Here is a 20,776-nt window from a genome sequence, read left to right on the forward strand (position 1 = left end):
TTGCACTAGTTTACAGGGTGTTCCGATCTGTTTGTAGTGTGATTAGCATTATTATTAGTGCTGGAGTAATCTAACTAATGGTACAAAATACAATAAAGATATAAATGCATCTATAAATACAACTGTACTTGATGAGCGTATGCACTATGTGTGTCATGTAGCTTCCAAACGTAATTTACACAGATATTGTTTCGTGAATGTAGATACGGCCTATCTGCATATTGACCTTCAAAGCCAGCTTTACGTTGTCTCAATGTTGTTTATGACACATGAAAACCGAAACAACATACGGTGCTAGACCTATATGAATTTATCATGAGTGTAGAATCGTGTAGCCAGTGTAGGCCTATAACACATTTTATCACATACCGTGCTATTAATTTATGATACTGCAAGTACATGTCTCATCTTCTCGCATTCAATTGAAAAATTTAACGCAGGTAAAAATGTAAATTTGATGTCCAGCCATGTTGAAGTGCGCATACGTCGATTAATCACTTTTCATTCAAAAACGTATAAAAAAACATTTTCAAGATTGTGGAATAACAAAAAATAGTTAACTTGAAAACCAACTCTATAAGTACCAGACAAAAGCATACCTTTACAAAGAAGCATGTTGTGCCTCTGTGTACATAATATTTCCCAGGAGATTTAGCTTGTATCACTGACATTTGAATATTGAAATTTTATTTATAGTCCGAGAAAACTATTCCTTAAAACTTTAATCTATCACAGCTCTATTAAGAATTCAAAAACAGTTTCCAAAACAATTGCCTACATAGTTTCTAGTTCATGTCTTTTACATTAATTAGACATAGAGAAAATGCTATGCTAATAACAAAACTCGTAGTGTTGACAGTGATGGAAAAAGAGTAAATGTTTCCTTTATGACAGTAAATTCCATCCTAGTATAAAGTTTTGTACTTTTAATTACCTTTAAATAAATTTTATGAATGTGTTCACCAAATAAACTTTTTAGTGATTTTATATCAATTTGGATTATATTTATTGTAAATTGAAATTATTGGATGCGACATGTAATTTAATGCTTTACTTTAATACTTTACATGCTAGGGTCAAATATTATTTTGCCGTCTAATACAGCATTATCAACACAAAATATACAGGTTGAATACAGGTTTAACAATACATGGAATACGTGACTAAAGTGATTTGTACAATAACTTATCACTTGTCAAGCACGGTTTCAGCATGTCATGCTCATCAGTCATACCCTCACAAAACCACACTTACTTGCTTTCAACATAGTTAAACCGTATCAATTTGTAGCAGTTATTATTGATCATAGACATTATTATATTGTGCAATATTGTTGTATAGCTAATAAATAATAATACAAAAATACCTCAAACAAAACAGTAACTCAGGTATACTATTACTAATTAGTTTTATTTCATACATACAGCATTACAAATATCGTTGTACTTCTTTACACAGTAATATTCTTGTACTGTATAAGGTTCGTCATATCTCCTCGATGCAAACGCCAACAAAGACAGTTGATGATTGTTTATTTTATAGATATTTGACATCTTTGTGTTTATTTTTTTATTCTTACGTGTTTTTCTTTTAGGCTCTCCCTAGGTTCTGATTCGTCTGCAGATTCACCTTAAACATACAATTTTAAATAAATAATGCTTTGTAGTATAAAATAAAGTCTGATCGATGAGCACTGAGCTAACTGGAGCACTGAATGAGAGAATTGCGAGACGTTGGCCGCCATTTTCACTAGGGGTAGGGGATTAAGTACATTGTACTTAGTATATTTGTCTAGGGGATTGTGGGATTGTACATACATAAGGCCATTAAACAATGAGTTGATTCCCCTAGCTGGTACCAAATCAACCTATCAACATTACAACGTCTTGATTTTAGATACGGTGACGGGTCAGTGATGATGAGTAGTTCTCACGGATATTGATATTATAGAAACAGAAACCGTATGAATGAAACATAAACAAATGACGTCACCAACCCGAATGTGAACCAACCTAACACCTGGTTTTGTTTCACATTTTGACTGTCTAATGCTATTGCCATTTTAATACCAACTTAGTTTTATTTCGGACCAGTGACGTAATTTGTTTACGTTTATCATCCACTACCTTCTCTGTTCAAATATCCGTGGTGTTACTGTATTACCTGAGGATTGCAAAAGACGTTGAAGATCCTCTTCGCTTAGTTCACTTTTCCTCGATACTTTGACGTTTTTTCCTCCGACTTCTCTCATTCCTACTGCACGCTTGACTTCTTTTCTTGACCGTATTCTCTGAAATTGTGATAAATGAATAAATTTTACATGTAATAAAGGAAGAGTTAATGAAAGTAAATTTTACTTGGTGTTCGTAAGTTCAAGGTTTAATCTCTATAATATTTACTAGCTCCCGGTCACGATTTTGTGTAATATTTTTCTGGAAAGGTTAGGTTGCATGGTAAAGAAAATTATCACAAAAATATGAACCCAATATTATCAACCCAATTAACCCACAAGTTCAATGATCATCATTTATATTTGACTGAACCACAAAGTCAGTACTAAGAAATTGAAATAGCTTCGTTTGTTGAGTGGAGCGAAGCGAAGCCCTACACTCCTGCTTTTGTTTTACAAATACAACTCCTCCTGAAAGGCTGAAGCGATCTGCAAGAAATTTAGCACAGTCATAGTAACCAACCATGGGAAGGTATAACTCTGAAATGGTGCAAATCGGACCACAGGGCTTTTCCCTACGTGAATTTAGACTTTTAGAAATTTAACGAGGGCCTTACGGGATAACTGGTTGCCATGACATTATTTGCGAGATAACATTAAAAAGGTAAACAAGAGTCGCAACGTATGCTAGTCAACGAATCATCTAAAATAGGGCATTACAAATACCGTTCGGAGAAAAGGGAAGCACAATTGGATTAATATCCTTGAGCATAATACCCAACAAAATAAATAATCAATAATTAGGGTAGCTAGAAGTAGGCTGATGCACCATTGACTTTAAATACTTTCCATTTATGTGAACTAGACGTACCATTAATGCAGACTATGAATAGGTACTGCAAATAGGAATTCCATTTATGCGAACCACCATTGACTTTGGATACTGCAATTAGGCACTCCATTTCGTGTGCTCCCACTATCTCCGCGTTCCGCCATCTCCGAACCCAAATCTGTCCCGCCATCTCCGAATTCTTGAGTGACCCTTATAATCCCGTCACTGCCTGCGTTGTTAGCTGTCATTGCATCCACGGCTGCAAAGCCCCGTGGATGGAAGATTTAATGAAAATTTAACCCGTGGGTTAGGTTAGGTTAGGCCAGGTTAGGTTAGGTTAGGTTAGGTTAGGTTAAGTTAAGTTAGGTTAGGTTAGGTTTGGACGGAAAGACTTAACGCAGGAAGTAACCGAGGATTGTAGGGGTCACTCTGAAATTCGGAGGTAGCGGTACACGGAGATGGCGGGACGCGGAGATAGCGGGAGGTAACCCTACATTTGTGTGAATCAAATGAACCATTGTATTAGGATACTTCAAGTAGTCAGTTAAGATTATTGCAGGATTAATATGCTAGCTCCGCTCAATATTGCTAGCAGACAACTGCATTGTGGCTTACTTTGAGAAGAGATTTTTCAAGTGCTGCTATTTAAACGCTGAAGCATACCTTTACATTATATAGAATATATTGACATTTTCTGAGCGCTTCTGATCAGCAGAAGATATAGGAACTAACCATTTATGTTTACCACTAAGTCCTAAAATAACTATGTGTAGCATAATACCTCAGACTTTGCCATTTTCTCTCTTTGGCCTCTTTTCAACACCTCTTGCCCTGCAAACACGTATAAAAGTACAATTTTAGTAATTTTACGAGAAAACATGTAATCTACTGAATAATTCAAGCTGTTCAAGGTTTGGTCTGGTGGCCGGTGAGATGATGTCATGGTTATTTTGCGTAACGTGAACTCTGGGCTCGAGATGATATCATGCGAACTGAGACCAGCGCCCAGTGAGATTAAACAAGTTGTGTTTTGACTGTAAAACAGCTGTTCGTACCATGTAGCCTATCGCAGAATTTTCACTACAAATCCGAAATAATAAAGCACAAACAATAATTGTGTAACAATGTTTCACATACTCTCCTTGTCGAATGTATTTATAACCTGCCTGGGCATCACCAACAACAACGCTATTAAAAAAGTAAAGTAAGCAAAATATAAGAGTTAATGGATATGAACGTAATTATCTAGTACAGTATTATACATTCATTATCTATGTACTCATATTTCTTTACTGTGTTTTTGTTATACTGTAACTTGAGTTTTCGTATAGATGGTAAAATATTTCAAGCGTACAAAGGAAGCTCTTATATAACAAACATTTTTGTTTGGTGGTTTTAGTTTCACGTTTAGTAAACTCAAAGGTAGATGACGTAAATTAGTAAAAACACATACGATAGTTTGGAAGATGTCTGAATATCATTGAAAGAAATACAATCGGCAGCTTAGTAAATGCAGATAATCATTCATCTGTACTATTATATAAAAATCTAATGGTGTCTGTCTGTATGTGTGTTACTAATAGGTGCAAAAACTACTAAACCAACCGGGCTTAAATATTACAAAAATATACCTACCATACCAAGGACCATTATAGGACTATTCACATTTCAATACTGACCGTAGGCTTTGCCCCTTTGGCTTTAAAAGCTCTGATGTGAACATTTTAAAAGTAAATATTGATAGGTCTCCATGGCTGGGATGAGAACACTAACAATGTTTGTTTACATTTGCTTTGACATTTAAATGTAAACAAGAATAAACTGCTAAACTGCATATATCACAATTTCAGACAGCTGATACAAAGAAATTAAATATAATATTTTCCATAACTATGAGGTAGGTTTATTTTAATCTAACCTTTTATCATGGATTATTTATTCTAAAACTATGTCGATGATTATATAAAAAAAACTGATTCTGTAACCGTTGCTGTATCAACTCAAGGCCCCACTACAACTCCGGCTCTGCTTTGGATTTTTTAAAACGTCTAAGTTATGAAAATAATGTTATTGATATGTTTTCATGGAAACAGTATGAAAATTACAATGTATAGATGTTTTGTATGCATTTGGAGGCTACTTTAAATAAATCCTAACTACTTAACATGTCTTAGATTAACTTAACATAACTTGCACATCACATTGTTTTTTATATGTATATTTAGGTAAATTAAGTTATTGTGTTTTGCTAAACCTATGCTTTAATTTAACTAAAGAATATCATCAATAACTAAATTGTACGTAGTCGATTTTTGTTTTTTTAAATCTGTTGTATACGTGTAACTATATTTAATTATCAAATGGTAATACAAAATACTCTTATTTTATCTTAACATAGCTTTCAGTTCACATTTACTTTATTTGATACTTTTGTTATTTGTGTTTTGCCACACCACTGATTAAATTAAACCAAGGAAAATATCATAAAACTAAGCAGTACACAGTGTTCTTTTGTTTCTAAAATTAATGAAATATCTGTTACTATGTTTACTTAATGGTAAGTGTGAAAATGTAAAGGAAATGTACGATGGAACTGATTAAAAGAACTGGTTTAAGATGTTTATAATATTTTTGTAGAGTAAAATCAGAGATGCAATGAAACATACTGTATTTGCTATTACATTTTTTAGTCCTTGATGCTTTGATAATCATATTAGTTTTGTCTGCTGTCTTTAATGCAAAATTATTTGTTTAACATTTTTTATAGTACCTCTAGATATAGTTCCTTTTATATTTCAAAAGACTGTATTGATAAGGCACAGCAATATTTCTAAAGCTTATAACAGCTGACTTAGTTTTGCTAATGATTTATTGTGAGTGAAGAAACTGAAGATGGAAGAATTTGTGATTTAATATAAAGAAGAGTGAAATTAAAAAAAAATATTCATTTAAATTTAATAATTAGTATTTTTGCAACTTCCAAATTGAAATTTAAAATGTCAATAATAAATTAAAAGATATGTTATTAAGGGAGATGAAGGTAAATCATGTATGTCAAAGTTTTATTCAAAGATTTGGTCAGTTTTTCTCATATCAGCCTACACAAAATTTAAAATTAATCAAAACCAAAATGGTGGTATCCACTACTTACCAGATTTAAAAGTCATAACTTAAACGTTTCTATTAAGGCTATAAAAGTTGAATTTTGTTTCTAAAAGCGTTGGCGGATGTGTACCTAACTATTATATGCAACAGATGTAAAGATTAAAATGTTTCTATTTTGTGTCCTCTTCCCGTTGCAAAGCACGGGTAGAACATGTAGCTTAATAATTACAGATCGGCAGAAGACCCTCTACAACAATATGTATCATTCCGTATTCTGTCTCTCTTTTTGGTATTCTTAAGGTGTGTAATTATGTTAAATATTGAGCTTATTTATCTAACTTTAAAAGTATTTTAACCCTAAAATTATCTGTTCATACACTATTGTGTATTTATTTTCCTCTGGTATGATATCCAATGACTTAGCACACATTTTAAAATATACCTCGAAATGAAATAATTACATTTAGTAGACACCAGCGCACTCAAATGTTACCAGACACGACACCCACGTCGAAATAGACTGCAGACTTTCGAAATATGACACGAAATCTACTAACAGTATATTATGGTGGCTATACCTTAGTTTGTTCCCTTAAGCATATTTAGTCCTGTAATACTCACAATTCCGTCCTTTGTAGCAGAAGAAGTAGTATACAATAAATATTCCCAGCAAAACAATAACCACAGCAACCATGACCACAATCATCATTATGTTAACGGTTTCAAACTGAAAATATATATGTGATTAGTGTTAAACTAAGATTTAATAAATACCTGTCTAAAATAAAACCCTCAAAAACCAGTATGCTGTTCATCCCTAAAACTCGATGCCAGTAATATTGAACATCCAACGACATCCCGAAAGGATCATCCAAACAAGTGTTAAAAACGGTATCAGCAACCTTACACACAATTTTAAACATCAGCTTTTCAAAACCTTTATCATGTACAAGCAGTGGCTACAAAATGCAGACATATGCACTTGAATATCTGGAAATACTCATCTTCCATATTGCATTTGCATTCAAATTCTCATCCGAGCTCATCCAAATCTGTGCAAGAATATATTATACTTTGTAATTGTTTGTACTTTGTCCAGTACAATCAGTTACAGCACTGAGCTTTACCTTATTAGTTCTATCAATGTTGGGTTGCCTTTTAATAATCTTTTGGCGAGTGTAAATTGGCCTTTAACAACTGTGCTTGTAATAAGCATACATGTTAATTTCTGTAAATGCTGTTCTTCAGTTATTTTTTTATTCGTAACCAGTCTTATGTCCTTAAACTAATTTAATATTCAATGAAATAGTATACATAATGTTCACTGTGTAGTATTTTATTACTATGTAACTGCACACAAACTTAAATAAAAACGACAAAGAATCAATTGTTTAGCTAAATTAATAGTTAAAAGCTTATTTAAATAGGGACAGTCTTTGGAAATATGTATCAGTATCAGTAATACAAGTTTGTGGGCATCTGTTGGTCTAAGGTTGTTTGATTATAGATTTTGAGGTAAGTTTACCACGGGATTATAGTAGTAGATGTGGTATCTTGTTGTTGTGGTTTGTTGGGTGTTTTTGGTTTTAGTTGGTGGGGTTATTGTAGTTGTTGTGGTTGGATGGGTAGATGTAGTTGTTTAGACAGTTGTGGTTGGTTGGGTTGTTGTAGTTGGTTTTTGTCGTTGTTGTTGGTTTGGTTGTTGTCATTGTTTGTAATGTTGTAGTTGGTTTGGTTGTTGTCACTGTTTGTGTTGTTGTCGTTGGTTTGGTTATTGTCATTGTTTGTGTTGTTGTATTTGGTTGGGTTGTTTAAATGAAATGAAATGAAAATGCTTCTTTATTGAGGCGAACTTAGGACCTCATGGTCCTTTCTTACAGTTAACATCTGTTGTTGTAGGGGGTAGAGTTGTTGTAGTTAGTTGGGTTGTTGTAGTTGCTTGGGTTATTGCAGTTGTTGTGGTTGGATGGGTAGATGTACTGTAGTTGCTTTGACAGTTGTGGTTGGTTGGGTTGTTGTAGTTGGTTTGTTGTTGTTGTTGTTGGTTTGGTTGTTGTCATTGTTTGTGTTGTTGTAGTTGGTTTGGTTGTTGTCACTGTTTGTGTTGTTATTGTTGGTTTGGTTGTCCATTGTTTGTGTTGTTGTAGTTGGTTGGATATTACGGTTGAATGTTTTGTTGTGGGTATTGTGTGGCTCGGTTAATTGTGAGACTTGGTTGGTTGGTGCAGTAAGGACTTACATGCTCGTTGCAGATGGGCATCCATAGGTTCTTACATGGTGTGCATCTCCTAGTGCCCACATTGACACTGTATGTGTGTAGCGGGCATTGCTGACACTCGGTGGCACCGTCGTCACTATACGTGCCCTCGGGACAAGCCACTGCAACCACACGAGTAAACACAAAATGTAATAAACCGACATTTAGCAAGTGTTCAACTCCACGAATCAACAATGTTAATTCGTTTGGTAACACCCCGAACAATAATGGAACATTTTGTATGTTTTCTCCTGTTTGGACCTGATGACGACTGTTCGAAATCGATCGCGATTTCATCCAGAATATATACTAGGCCTACATGTCTTGTAATTATAGCATTATATATAGATGTGTTAGGAAACGTCTTCTATTTCACCCGTATTTCAGATTTTTTTATCGATTAAGACGAACCTTTATATAGGTTGGATAGCTAGAAAACGTTCGTCGGTCATTTTAGAAGCACCATAGTATTAAGATGTGTTGACATGGACCCAAAAGGACCTCATAACAGATTTATAGGGGAAAAATTAGACAAATGTTGAACGAAATGTACTGTAACATATTGTAGCCTGGAAGTTCGCCGTTTTCTCGGTTGAGCGCAGCACATCTCGTTTGCAGTACAAGTTATCGACGTACAGTTCAACTATTATTAACTTGTAATAGTAGTTTACGCAACGATTGCGTAAAGATAGTGTTAACGACACGAGTAGAAAATTTAAGGTACGACCCTTGGCGAGTGCCTTAAACACTTCTACGAGTGTCGTTAACAATATTTACGCGAGCTGCGTACACTACTTTACCTACGACATTGTTTTAATTACTAAAAATCACTTTTTATAATTTAAGAGGTTTTCGTTTATAACCTCTCATTGCCACTGACAGTGATGCAAAAAAACACACTAATTGCACCAATCAACAATTAAATTGGCCTGAACAGCTGATTAGTTGAATTTTGAATCATTACAATTTTACTTCTCCTCTCTCAATCCTTGAACCTCATTGGTCCGTTAACCGTATTGTTATGAGTAAAACTATGCTGTTATGAAAGTAAACAATGCTGTTATGAAAGTAAACAATGCGGTTATGGGATACTTTTCAATTCTAAGAACTGTACTGAAACGGCTACCTTAAAAAACGGTCGTAGGTAAAATTAGTTAACATATCGAAGTTCTTAGAATTGTCTGATTAGTAATAAGTTAGCATACATTATTGTGTCTGTCAACTTAAAATAAATGCACCTAACTAATTTGGATAGGTACATTTATTTTTATGCTACATACATGGCTTTCCATGAAACACACTCTATATTTTAAACTGTTCATGGAAACACAGCACTTTTACTTACAACAAAAGCCGTTGTCCAAGTAGTACCCGCCAATGCAACCGAAGATGTACTTGACTTTGACAGAGTTTGGAAGTGGTGTAAACACTCCTCCACCCTGGATCTCGGACTTTACTGCAACCAAATAAACACTACATTTCTTGTATGAACTGTCAAAACTTACCTGGAGCTAGAAAAAAACGAACGCAAAATACGCGAGCGTAAAAAATGACAACAAAAATAAATGCCAGAAGAAAGTCAGTAATTAAAATACCTGCAAGTGTTGGAAACCTAAATTCTGCTTGACCACCTTAAAAGCTAACTGCAACAACATTACCAAAGTAGCGTGAGGTTTCAATTTGCGGTATACATAATGGATAATGGCATATTTTCAAAAAGAAGCAAATACAGAAAAGGTTTAAAACACTAGTATACAACACTTATGAACTTTTGAACCTTAAATGCGAAACTACTTAAACCAAACCCATTTAAATGAACAAATCTTGTATAATTGGTTCACGTAAGTCAGGTACAGCTCTAAATGGTTTTAATGAAACTTTACATGTAGATGAGGTATTGCTCTTTAAGTGTAAACTATATCATGGATTTATATTGTATGAACTGTACATTTGTTGAGAGAAAATTCACATTTTACTATTTTCAACGTAGAGCCTTATGAATTAACAAGTTTGTTATCAAATAATAACAGAAATGTGAAAAAAAAAACTAGTTTTCAGTACGTTGTTCAGTTTGTACACGTAGTCTGTAAAACGTAGTTGTTCAGTTTTATATTTTTTAAATTATGTTGCACATTGATTATACATCAACTTTACAAAATGCAAACGGATCAAACAATTGTTTTTATATACTTCTAAAATACATCAAGATAAGCAGTGGAAGTATTAGGTACAACAAACTATTAGGTATAAAAATTACACCTAACACTGCTTAGCTAACCTGCAAAACTAACCTTAATAAAAGCCAAATTACAAATTAACCAAATTACAATTTGTGTCTTAGTTTCAAAGTGACATACTTGGAACCATAGCCACTTCTTGCACGCTCTCCCGGAAGATTTGCAGCAGTTTGAATGTGATCAACAGATGACAGTCGGGGTCACACAGCTTCGCCTTCAACTTTGCCAACTCCTTCACTCCGGGTCTGTGGATGAACACGTCGAAGTTGAGGGACAACTCCATGGAGTTCTGCAACAAATCACTGAGATAACGCTACGTAAGTTGCAATTGCAATGCAATGAACGATGAGGGCGTGAGCTGTGTAGTTTTGTCACTGACTATGATACGCTGTTTCTTAACAATTTTAATCACAACCAAATGATCAAGGAAAGGTGTACATTCAAAAAGCTACGGAGTTTTCTCAGCATTGAACCATCAACCTCGAGTGAGTTGTGAAGCACCGCAATCTTGCATTGCAAAATAGTACTTGCGTGATTGTAGCCTTAAAAATAATCAAAAAATCTTAAAAAAATTGAAGAAGGGAACACCTTAAAGATTCTCAAGGTAAGTGTTGTGACACGTGTAACTTGCCACAATGAAAATAGGTACCAAAAATCTGTTTAACATTATAGTCCGTACACTTAATAAACTACAATAAATGTGGGAACAAGCAAATTTTACCATTTGGAACTTTCATCTGTAGACACTACTCTCGCTTTACTCTTAAGAACTTAAGTTTTTCACAACATTGCCATACAACAAACTATTAAGTAATGGTTTAGAGTTAAAATCTGTTGTTCAGTGATATTAATTGACGCGAGAAATTCTCATCGTTGTGAAACAAGTTAAACATAAACAAGTTTTATTTATTTGTTTCATGCTTTTAGGATCTTGGATGAAATAAATACACGCATGCTGCATGCATTAAGACGGTATGTCATTTGATGTTTAAACTTTCTTATCCAGTCTTTTGCGAGTAAATAGCTACTAAATAATACTATCGTAAAAGAAACAATTATTTCAATATCCCCAAAGCTCTCTATCGATCCAGGGATATTAAAAAGTTTCCAACTTTTCGAGTGTCCATCGATTCAGCTCATCAGATATTCAAGTGAGTTTTGAGGATGGTTTCAACTTAATTGAGAGTTATCAATACATATAGCTAGGAATGGTTTATTGTTCTAAACTATTTTGGAGATGCTTTAGGGTCTCTAGTGGTTTATTACTTAGTATAAAGTAAAGCTCTGGGTAATACCATACAGGCCTATATATTTTCAATCATCGTTCAAATAGGGCCTAAACGGTAAACAAGTTTTGTGTAAGCTATATGTTAAAACAACACAGTGAACGCTTAAAATACCCCCGCCGCAGCAAACCTGCAGACTAAGCGAATTTCCATTTGCCTGATTGGATTTAAACTAAAATGTCTACTTAAAAATATAACATTTATTTCCTATTTAAATATAATTAGTTTAACAAGTACTTAGGTTTGCTGCATCAGGGAGGGTAAAACAGTTTTTTTTTTTTTTTTTTTTTTTGTAAAATGTTAATAGTTAGTAAGGAATAAAAACATTTTCCAAATTTGATCAAAATATGTTCATAAACAAGCAAACTACAACAGTTTACTTATTCTCCATAAGAATAACATGGGAATTTTAAATTTACAGTTTTTTGGAATTTTCTCCGTAACCATTAGGCGCATAATAACGCTTCAATATACTAAATTATTTGTTTTTTTGAGCTCTACAAAATGGTTTGGAATGAAATTGCTAAATTTTATGTTTTTTGGGTCAAAAATGGGAAAAACCAATTTTTACCCCATAAAACCCCCCATAAACCCCCGTTCCCATGGTCCGATCATGCTGGATCGCGAACTCGTTCAAATAAACGTAGGTTTACACGTTTGTACCAAATTTCATCAAAATCGGATCATTTTTGCTCGAGTTATCGTGCTAACGGACACACACATATATATATATATAAATATATAAATATATATATATATATATATATGAATTTGAACGGATTCTGTTTTTAGCCTCTAGGGACCTCAAAACGAAAAAAAAAATCGGTCCCGCGTCCAGGTCTTACCATGAGTACTACGGTAATAGCTTATTCCCTATATGGGAAATTCGCTAAAAACTATTTCAAATCTATAGTTCTAAACTACAACTTTATTTTTTTAACTTCGGACATTTATAATGTTTTGCTACACCTATGACTTTTAGTCCGCCTTTTCAACATACTTTTTCTCACTTTTCCCCTTCTTGACTGCAGGTAAAATTGTAATTTGTTTCATTGCGATATATATTAAGCCCTGGCTTCCGCTCCTTGAGCCGTGTTAAATCCCGGCACACAATAATCAGAGGCGTGTGGAGCCCCAGAACCACGGACTTTGAGGCGTGTTGAGCCCCGGAACCCCCTTACTTTGAGGCCCGGCACACCACACTTTGAGGCGCGTTGAGCCCCTGGACCTCGCAGTTTGAGGCGTGTTGAGGTGGTTGAGCCCCGGCACCCCGGACTTTAAAGGCGTGTTGAGCCCCGGGACCGCACACTTTGAGGCGTGTTGAGCCCCGGAACCCCCTTACTTTGAGGCCCGGCACACCACACTTTGAGGCGCGTTGAGCCCCTGGACCTCGCAGTTTGAGGCGTGTTGAGGTGGTTGAGCCCCGGCACCCCGGACTTTAAAGGCGTGTTGAGCCCCGGGACCGCACACTTTGAGGCGTGTTGAGCCCCGGAACCCCCTTACTTTGAGGCCCGGCACACCACACTTTGAGGCACGTTGAGCCCCGGGACCTCGCAGTTTGAGGCGTGTTGAGGTGGTTGAGCCCCGGCACCCCGGACTTTAAAGGCGTGTTGAGCCCCGGGACCGCACACTTTGAGGTGTGTGTATATCCATTGTTATTAATATATAACAATATAATATAACCTTACACTTTGAGGTGAGTGGAGCCCCGGCACCCCGTACTTTTAGGCGTGTGGAGCCCCGGCACCCCGTACTTTTAGGCGTGTGGAGCCCCGGCACCCCGTACTTTGAGGCGTGTGGAACCAATGAATAAACCTTAAAACCTTAAAAGGTTCTGTATTCATTACCCCGGAACCACGCACTTTTGAGGCGTGTTGAGTTGAGCCCGGAACCCCACAATTTAAGGTGTGTGGAGGCCTGGAACCCCACACTTTGAGGCGTGTGGAGCCCCAGCAGCATGCACTTGGGGAGTGTGGATCCTTAACATCAGTTTAATTTCCGGTGGGACTTTGACCACCTTCTGGGGCCGAGTGTCTGATATGCGGAAATGTAGAGATCCCTGTACAAGTTTATTTGACTATAATATTAAGAGAGACGTAGACTGACCGCATTGAGAAGTCGAAGAAGCTGCACCTTACGGACAAAAACAGTGGAGGACCAATGGGAAAATGTTTGGGGCAGAATACACATCATACAGCACGTTATTACCTGAGCATCGTCCTGGGCTTCAATGTGACACACAGGGCTGTGAATGGACACGCTGCACAGCTGAGGTGCGTCGTCTGCTGGACAGATGGTCCGCTCAACTTGCTGAGGAAGGTACATCTCGAACATCTCCAGCAGGCTCTCGTCACACGACGCCGTAGACTTGTAGTGGACCGTTGCTCTGGAGCTGACGATGGGTAACGTCACCACTAGGGAAAAAGAAAATATGTCAAACTACGTAAATCTAAGAGGAGAAGTTGCTTTCAGGGTTAAAGTGAAAAATTACTTTCTTAAGAAAGGGAAACAGACGTACTTATGAGAAGGTCATTAGTTAAGTAATTTATAAACAAACAAATGTGTTAATTTAGTGCAAAATTATAACTGACATGGCACTCCCAGCCCCCTTTTTCTACATGCAGTACAGCAGTAAAATTTCAAAATTCTGGAACTCTAATTTAAATAGTAGGTATTAAGAACGTGTTATATAATATCAGTTACAAAATTAAACACCTATTATACTCTAGCTTCAGGGATGCCTCTAGTTTCATTATTTAATTTTCGAATCCCTTGCATGTACATGTATTTTCAATTCTGTCACACCATAGATTCCAGTTCAGTGATGTTTCAGTTCAGTGATTGATCTATTGGACTGATCACGTAAGCATCCTAAAACAGTAAGTAAACAGTCTACTGGATCAACATTGTATACTGTACGCAAGTAGATTTGTTTAAACAATCGTCAAAGGTTTGTTACGAAGCTAATGATCGTTGTAAAAACATCAAACTGAGAACGCAACAAGATTCTAGCGGTCATAATTTGAAAACACAAATTAAAACTGTTTCCTGGCTTCAAAATATCACGTTCCAACATGTAAGTTGTTTATTCATTAAAATAATTTTACAGTAGATAGTTCAAGGACTTATCTCACCAGAGAGACTGTGTGTGAAAACATCAGTAGTCCTTTCCCCAGTGTCAGGATGGATATAGTCGATCTCACAGCTATAGTTCATCGCATCCGTCACTTCAACGTCTTCTATAGTCAAGGAACCGTCGCCGTCTGAGTCCTCTGTTATTCGTCCCTCTGAAATCAATTGCATTAATCAGTTATGCGAGTTCATATTTATTTAAGATGGGGACGCCATGTGCGTATTTTAACCAAAGAGTGAAGGATGAGTGTTGGTGTGTGATGCCTTGTGTAGCTTTGTTACTGGCTAAGACCAGCTGTTTCATTAGTCAGGACTATTTTTGAAAGCAAATAATATCCTTGTCCTAAGACTTACGAGTGATAGCTTGCTTTTTCTTGCCGAAGGTCCAAGTGTACTTCACATGGTCGGCGTCTGAGGACGAAAGGTGGATGTCGGATTTTGGGAAGCAAGGTATCTTTACGTCCGATGTGACGAAAACTCGGGTGATGCCGTCTGAAATATAAATACTTATTTTATTGGATTACAGTCAATTATTTACCGTAAATATAAATTTTACACCCTTTTTAACATTCTCGTGTTTGGTTATAAACTCTCTCTTACATTCTCTCCTTCCGTGTTGTATGTCTTTTAGGTCTTAACTGTTATATTGTGTGAAGCGAAATGTTAATTCGATTAACACTTTAGAACGTAATAGTGATGTATATAAAGAAAATACTAACCATCAACAGCGCTGTACATGATGTATTCGTTTAGTGAACTCTCAGTAACCTCTTTTGCACCTTGACGATTGTCCACAGCAAAAGGAGTGTGTTTCCCTTTCAATACTCTAGGTTTAGCGTTCGTGTTAAGGTTGAAGTCTGATGGCATAGGAGTATAAATTCTACACTTCACGCTGACAATTCCCTCCATTATTTCCTCTGTGAACTCAGGTGAAGGCTGGTTGAACATATTCTGAATATCAGCTTCGACCGAAGAAAAGGAACAAATACAGCGTTTCTTTGTATCCAATTCACATTGACTCTTGCTGTACGTTTGTCCTACGGAGGTGATTTCTGGGGCAAAAGTTGACTGGATCGATTTTTCTACCTCGATTGTTGTAGTTTCTGTTGAAGTTTCTTCGGGAGAAGTATTTTGTTCTGATAAAACTCCATTATCCTCTTCTTCAACTCCCTTGGTATCTGCAAAATCACGTTGCATTGAACCAACTTCCTCCAGATAGAATAGCTGAGGCTGGGATTCAACGTTTCTGAAGTTTCCTGGAGGCTGTATGTGGGTATTTTGATCCCTCATTGCTCTCCCTACAGACCCAACTGAAGGAGTTTTAGAAAATGTGCTCATAGATGGTGGAAACGATGATCCATCTGAGACCTTTATAGTAGTCTTTGTTGACGTTGCATTTTGGAAAGTGGAACCAGTAGTTGTATACACTGGAGTAGTAAATGCTGATGATGAATTTAATTTAGAATTGACATTGGAAGGTGGTGCAGCATATGCTTTATCAACCGAAGATTTGAAGACACCAAAGAAATCTTCGGGAGAGTTTGACAATGTAATGTTTTTAACAGCACCTAACTCTGATCGAAACAACCTTTTATGAACATCTGGAATCCCCACAAAAGACTTTTTCCGCCTCTTTCTTGGCATGCACAATGGACTTCCTTCTCCAAAAGAATCTTTACAGGTGTCAATATCACTTGTTATTGTGGCACTTCCCTTTCTTGACAAGTCACGGTGTAAAGGTTGGGTCGGTTCTTTGTCAAAGTACTGGTTTGATCGGTCTCCGCGTCCGCATCGTCGACGGTTGTATCTACGTGCTCTGACGTTTGTTTGTAGAAGCGTGTTTTCCAGGACCTCAAGGGCTGTTGGGTGACCACGCTCGTTGTCTGAATTTGGAATTTTTGTCACGGGATACTTTATATGCCTGAAAAAGAACATTTGTCAGTCATAAACAAATAAATTGCTCAAAAAGCGTCTATTTCTATTCATATTCAAAGGTCATTTCACGTCATGTATATTATGTAAAAATGAACGCAAAAACCCTGTACTGGATCTGTGTGGTTCATGACCCATGTGAAACATTATCAAACCAATTAGGGTAAAAGGATCACAAGGTAGAGAGGTTATTGATGCAATTAAGACTTACAGGATTTACAAGAGAGAGCCTACATAATCGGATTGCTACGTACTTGCATGTCATGGAGCACACGATCACATTCGAGTAAAACCGATGATGATATAAATTTGTGTGTCCCTGTAGGGGAAGTTTTGTTGTCTCTACGTCTGTAACTATAACTAACTCACTTACTGAGGCACTTTTGTTTTTTTAACAACATTTCCCTCATTTCCTATAGTTCAGGAAGTTAACTTAGTCATTGGAGTGATTTGAACAAATTAAAAACTATTTCTATCTTTGGATTGTGTATCACCTTTTTCATATAGGCCTAATTGAGGAAAACGTAATGGTACCCTACATTGGTTTATTTTCACCTGCTGTGGTGTTAAGCTTAACTCAACTAAAAGTTTCTCGAACAAGTTGTTAGGAAAGGCAATTTCTGAGGAAAAAATATGTAAACCTTCGTAGTGTTTAACTCATTACACACGTTGTGACGGGGAGAACTTTTTGGAAAACTGTTGAGCGAAATGACTATGAGAAATTAAGAGATTAATCAAATAAATAATATTATTTTACTCGATTATTTTTACCAGTGATCATTTAAAATTTGGAAGTTAATGAAAAATGTTTTATTTCCGTCACGAGCACGCCTGGTATATTATTTAAATGGGACATCAATAAGTAATCTCTACACAGAAATAAAAAGTAATCAATTTGATTGTCAATGTTTACAAATTGTCCTAAACATAGTATCTGTTTAGTCCATATTTTAGCCCATATACGCTAAACTTACCTCCTTCTAGGCAGTGAAACTGCATATGTTAGCAATATTCCGCACCACAGAGCCAAATAAAGTAAATTCATTTAATGTTACATAGTCTTCTACTATCATCATATTTTCACAGAATGTTTAGAATTGTCTTTTAAATACACTCACTAAGTCATAGAGAAACGCATTTAACGATCTTCAACCATTATTCCGATGTTCGAAGCGTTATTTTTGACATTTCTACAAAACAAACACAAGCCAGCTGATTAAAAAAATATTTTTTGAAAGTGAAATTAGTAATTAAGTTTGTTGACGTTTTGGCACCTTCAAATACATTCCATAAAGCCTCATTATTACTATACCCTTGTTGAGCGGAGCGAGCGAAGCGAGCGTAGCTCTTTGGGATCAACTTCAATGCAACAAATAAAGCAACATCACTCAATAACGGCAGAACACATTTCAGCTAAACTTAACAAGATTGCTTAGACTAATAGTGAGATGGTTAATAAACAAACAAATTTCAATTAGATAATGCTAATGCAATTTAAAACGAACTTAAAATTTCCAAATTTTAACATTAGGCTTATGGGACTAAAGTAGCCATATGACAGTTTTTTGTTTACAAGAAAAATGTAAACAAGAGAATCATAAGGTATTTATGAACTTTCTAGACTTTTCTTTTAAACGTTTTTAAACCATGAACCTATTTGTGTTGCCAGCTGATTAGAAACAGCCAATGTTAGAAATCAGGATTTAATAAGCGATATATATTGAACCGAATCGAAATAGATTTTTAATCCGATAATACATCACAGGTTATATTATGTTGAATTACATCGACGGTGCAGTAAGTTATTACACTTATTAATAAAACGCAGATTGAACACTGATCTAATTTAGGCATGTGGGGAAGGTAGGTCGGGGTTTATGAGTATTCGTGACTACATTAAGTGTTTTGAAGTAAGGTTAGATTAGGAAGGTAAAGTGTAGGTTATAGGTAATAGATCGAGTTGTTTATTTGTGTTGCACCAAATTAACTGATAATATTTTCCTGGTCAAAACTACCATAATGTACTTTTGGAAGAGGTATCTGAATAACAAGGTGTAGTAAAAACAAATCTGAATTATTATAATTTTAAACAATAAAACCAGCATTAGTACATCTATTGACTTTTTTACATTTAGTTACTTATACAAATATCAAATCACGTTTGTTCCGCTCAACTGGCTTTCACCTCTCTGAAAGCAACCCTAGTTTATTATATAGTGTACTTTATTCCACGTTGCGCTACACGGCGCTACACCCACGGCCAAATTAACCTCCTACACCCCGAAATAATGAAACTACAATAGTTAAGCCATACTTCCTTAGTGAGTGTTCCTTATTCTATGATCTACTTGAGCATTTTTCAGTTCATTTGATTTAATGTATTTCAATGATTGCATTCGGCAATCCGTTTCAACATAGACTTTGGATATTCCAAGTGAAGGTTTCATATAAATCATGTTCATTCCTACTTGATGCTTAGTTACGAGTCTATTAAACGTGTTCTTGTAGATTTTATCATAGAGTAACCCATTAGACTAACCCAGTAGACTTCTCATCCCATTGTAAATTTTGTAGCTTGTTTCCTTTGTGTCAAGTTCATGTCCGGTGACACTGATCGCTAGCGTCGACAAAATTTTGTTTCTATTATATAGGGTTGATTTCATGATTTGTGCTTTACTGTTTGGTTATATAATTAGGGGACGAGTTATTGTTTATGATTAGATAGTTTTATCTGGTTAAAAGAGGGTTTAAATGAGTGGAATTACAAGAAACAAATTGTAAACAAAACACGACCCCTACAGTGCACCAGACGGAACTAACAATGAAATTGTCTTCAGCTTATCCATATGAATGAGAAATCTACTAAGGGAGTACGTTTTAATTATCTATGCTAAAACACGTTAATGGAATTTCTAGTTCCACAGTCAGATCGAGGAAGCATATTATTTGAGTATAAATTGGTTTACAAGTACGTAGTCAATTTATTATCAAGTTTGAAACGGTTTGGAACAACCCCTAGAATTGAAGTTCCACGTCGTCAATCATAGATAAACCCATAGACTAACGTATGTTTTATCTATGATTAAACACCCCTCGGTTTGAGTTGGGTAAGTCTATGGTGCAATGTCTTTACTACTAAACCGTAAACTTAAATAATGAAAATTTATAATAATTGTATGATAAAATAAATCAATAAAATAAAATGATGTAAGACCTTATCTTAAATAAAACAAAATTATAAACACTAAATTAACACATCGATTGCAATCTAACGTTTAATTTGATATTTTACACAATCTAAACAAAACTAACAAAGTGGAAATTGTTTTCCTCAGGATGAAAATATGAAGAATCGTAGTTTGTATCATAGACCGACAAACCAGGACTCAACCAATGCTAGGGCCCCAAAGAGGGTCACTGGGGCTCCAAAGACCGGTCGGGCCCCTGTGTTACAGTTGTCGCTGTCACAAGTTCCACAAAACACAAGTCTTTCACTTGTAACTTGTTCAACAGCGTCGCAAGCATCGTTAGTCAATGCACAGGATCGAACAACCAAAACTCTACCTGAAACTAAATGAAAGATAATTAGATTGTTGATTAATGCACTCCTTGATTGTTTCTAAATTTACGTTACCTAAATAAGAACAGTTTAACGTTTAAGGACTAGTGAAATAGCTGTAGGATTTCCATGAAAACTGTCACGTTATTGAATAATAGCATTGACTTGATCAGTTAGCAATTATTGAGATGGGGACGACTCCTAGGTGCGTGTTTTATCCCAAATATGAGTGTAGAATGGAGTGAGATGATCTGTGTAGATTTGTT

The 20,776-nt window shown here is 35.8% G+C and overlaps 1 protein-coding gene across 1 annotated transcript; it reads right to left on the minus strand.

Annotated features, from left to right (window-relative positions):
• Window positions 1–1,443: 1,443 nt before the first annotated feature.
• LOC128991054 (uncharacterized) lies at window positions 1,444–18,137 on the minus strand. Its single transcript, XM_054413776.1, has 12 exons — window positions 17,926–18,137; window positions 15,739–16,940; window positions 15,374–15,511; window positions 15,022–15,174; window positions 14,096–14,301; window positions 10,722–10,890; window positions 9,710–9,820; window positions 8,347–8,486; window positions 6,729–6,834; window positions 3,784–3,833; window positions 2,164–2,290; window positions 1,444–1,629 (listed from the first exon to the last, which is right to left on the minus strand). The coding sequence occupies exons 1-12, from the start codon at window positions 17,994–17,996 to the stop codon at window positions 1,562–1,564; spliced, it is 2,541 nt and encodes an 846-aa protein (XP_054269751.1). The 5' UTR covers window positions 17,997–18,137; the 3' UTR covers window positions 1,444–1,561.
• Window positions 18,138–20,776: the final 2,639 nt, after the last annotated feature.

This window comes from Macrosteles quadrilineatus, unplaced genomic scaffold (genome assembly GCF_028750875.1).
Source record: "Macrosteles quadrilineatus isolate MER2022 unplaced genomic scaffold, UCM_ALF_1.0 Scaffold_3__2_contigs__length_128488019, whole genome shotgun sequence".
Lineage (NCBI taxonomy): Eukaryota > Metazoa > Arthropoda > Insecta > Hemiptera > Cicadellidae > Macrosteles > Macrosteles quadrilineatus.

Coding starts and splice junctions, on each gene's coding strand:
- LOC128991054 (XM_054413776.1), bottom strand. CDS start 17,996: ATGAATTTACTTTATTTGGCTCTGTGGTGCGGAATATTGCTAACATAT. Junction 2,291..3,783: donor AGAAAATGGCAAAGTCTGAG/GTATTATGCTAC, acceptor TCACAATTTCAG/AGAATACGGTCAAGAAAAGA. Junction 1,630..2,163: donor ACGTCTTTTGCAATCCTCAG/GTAATACAGTAA, acceptor TGTATGTTTAAG/GTGAATCTGCAGACGAATCA.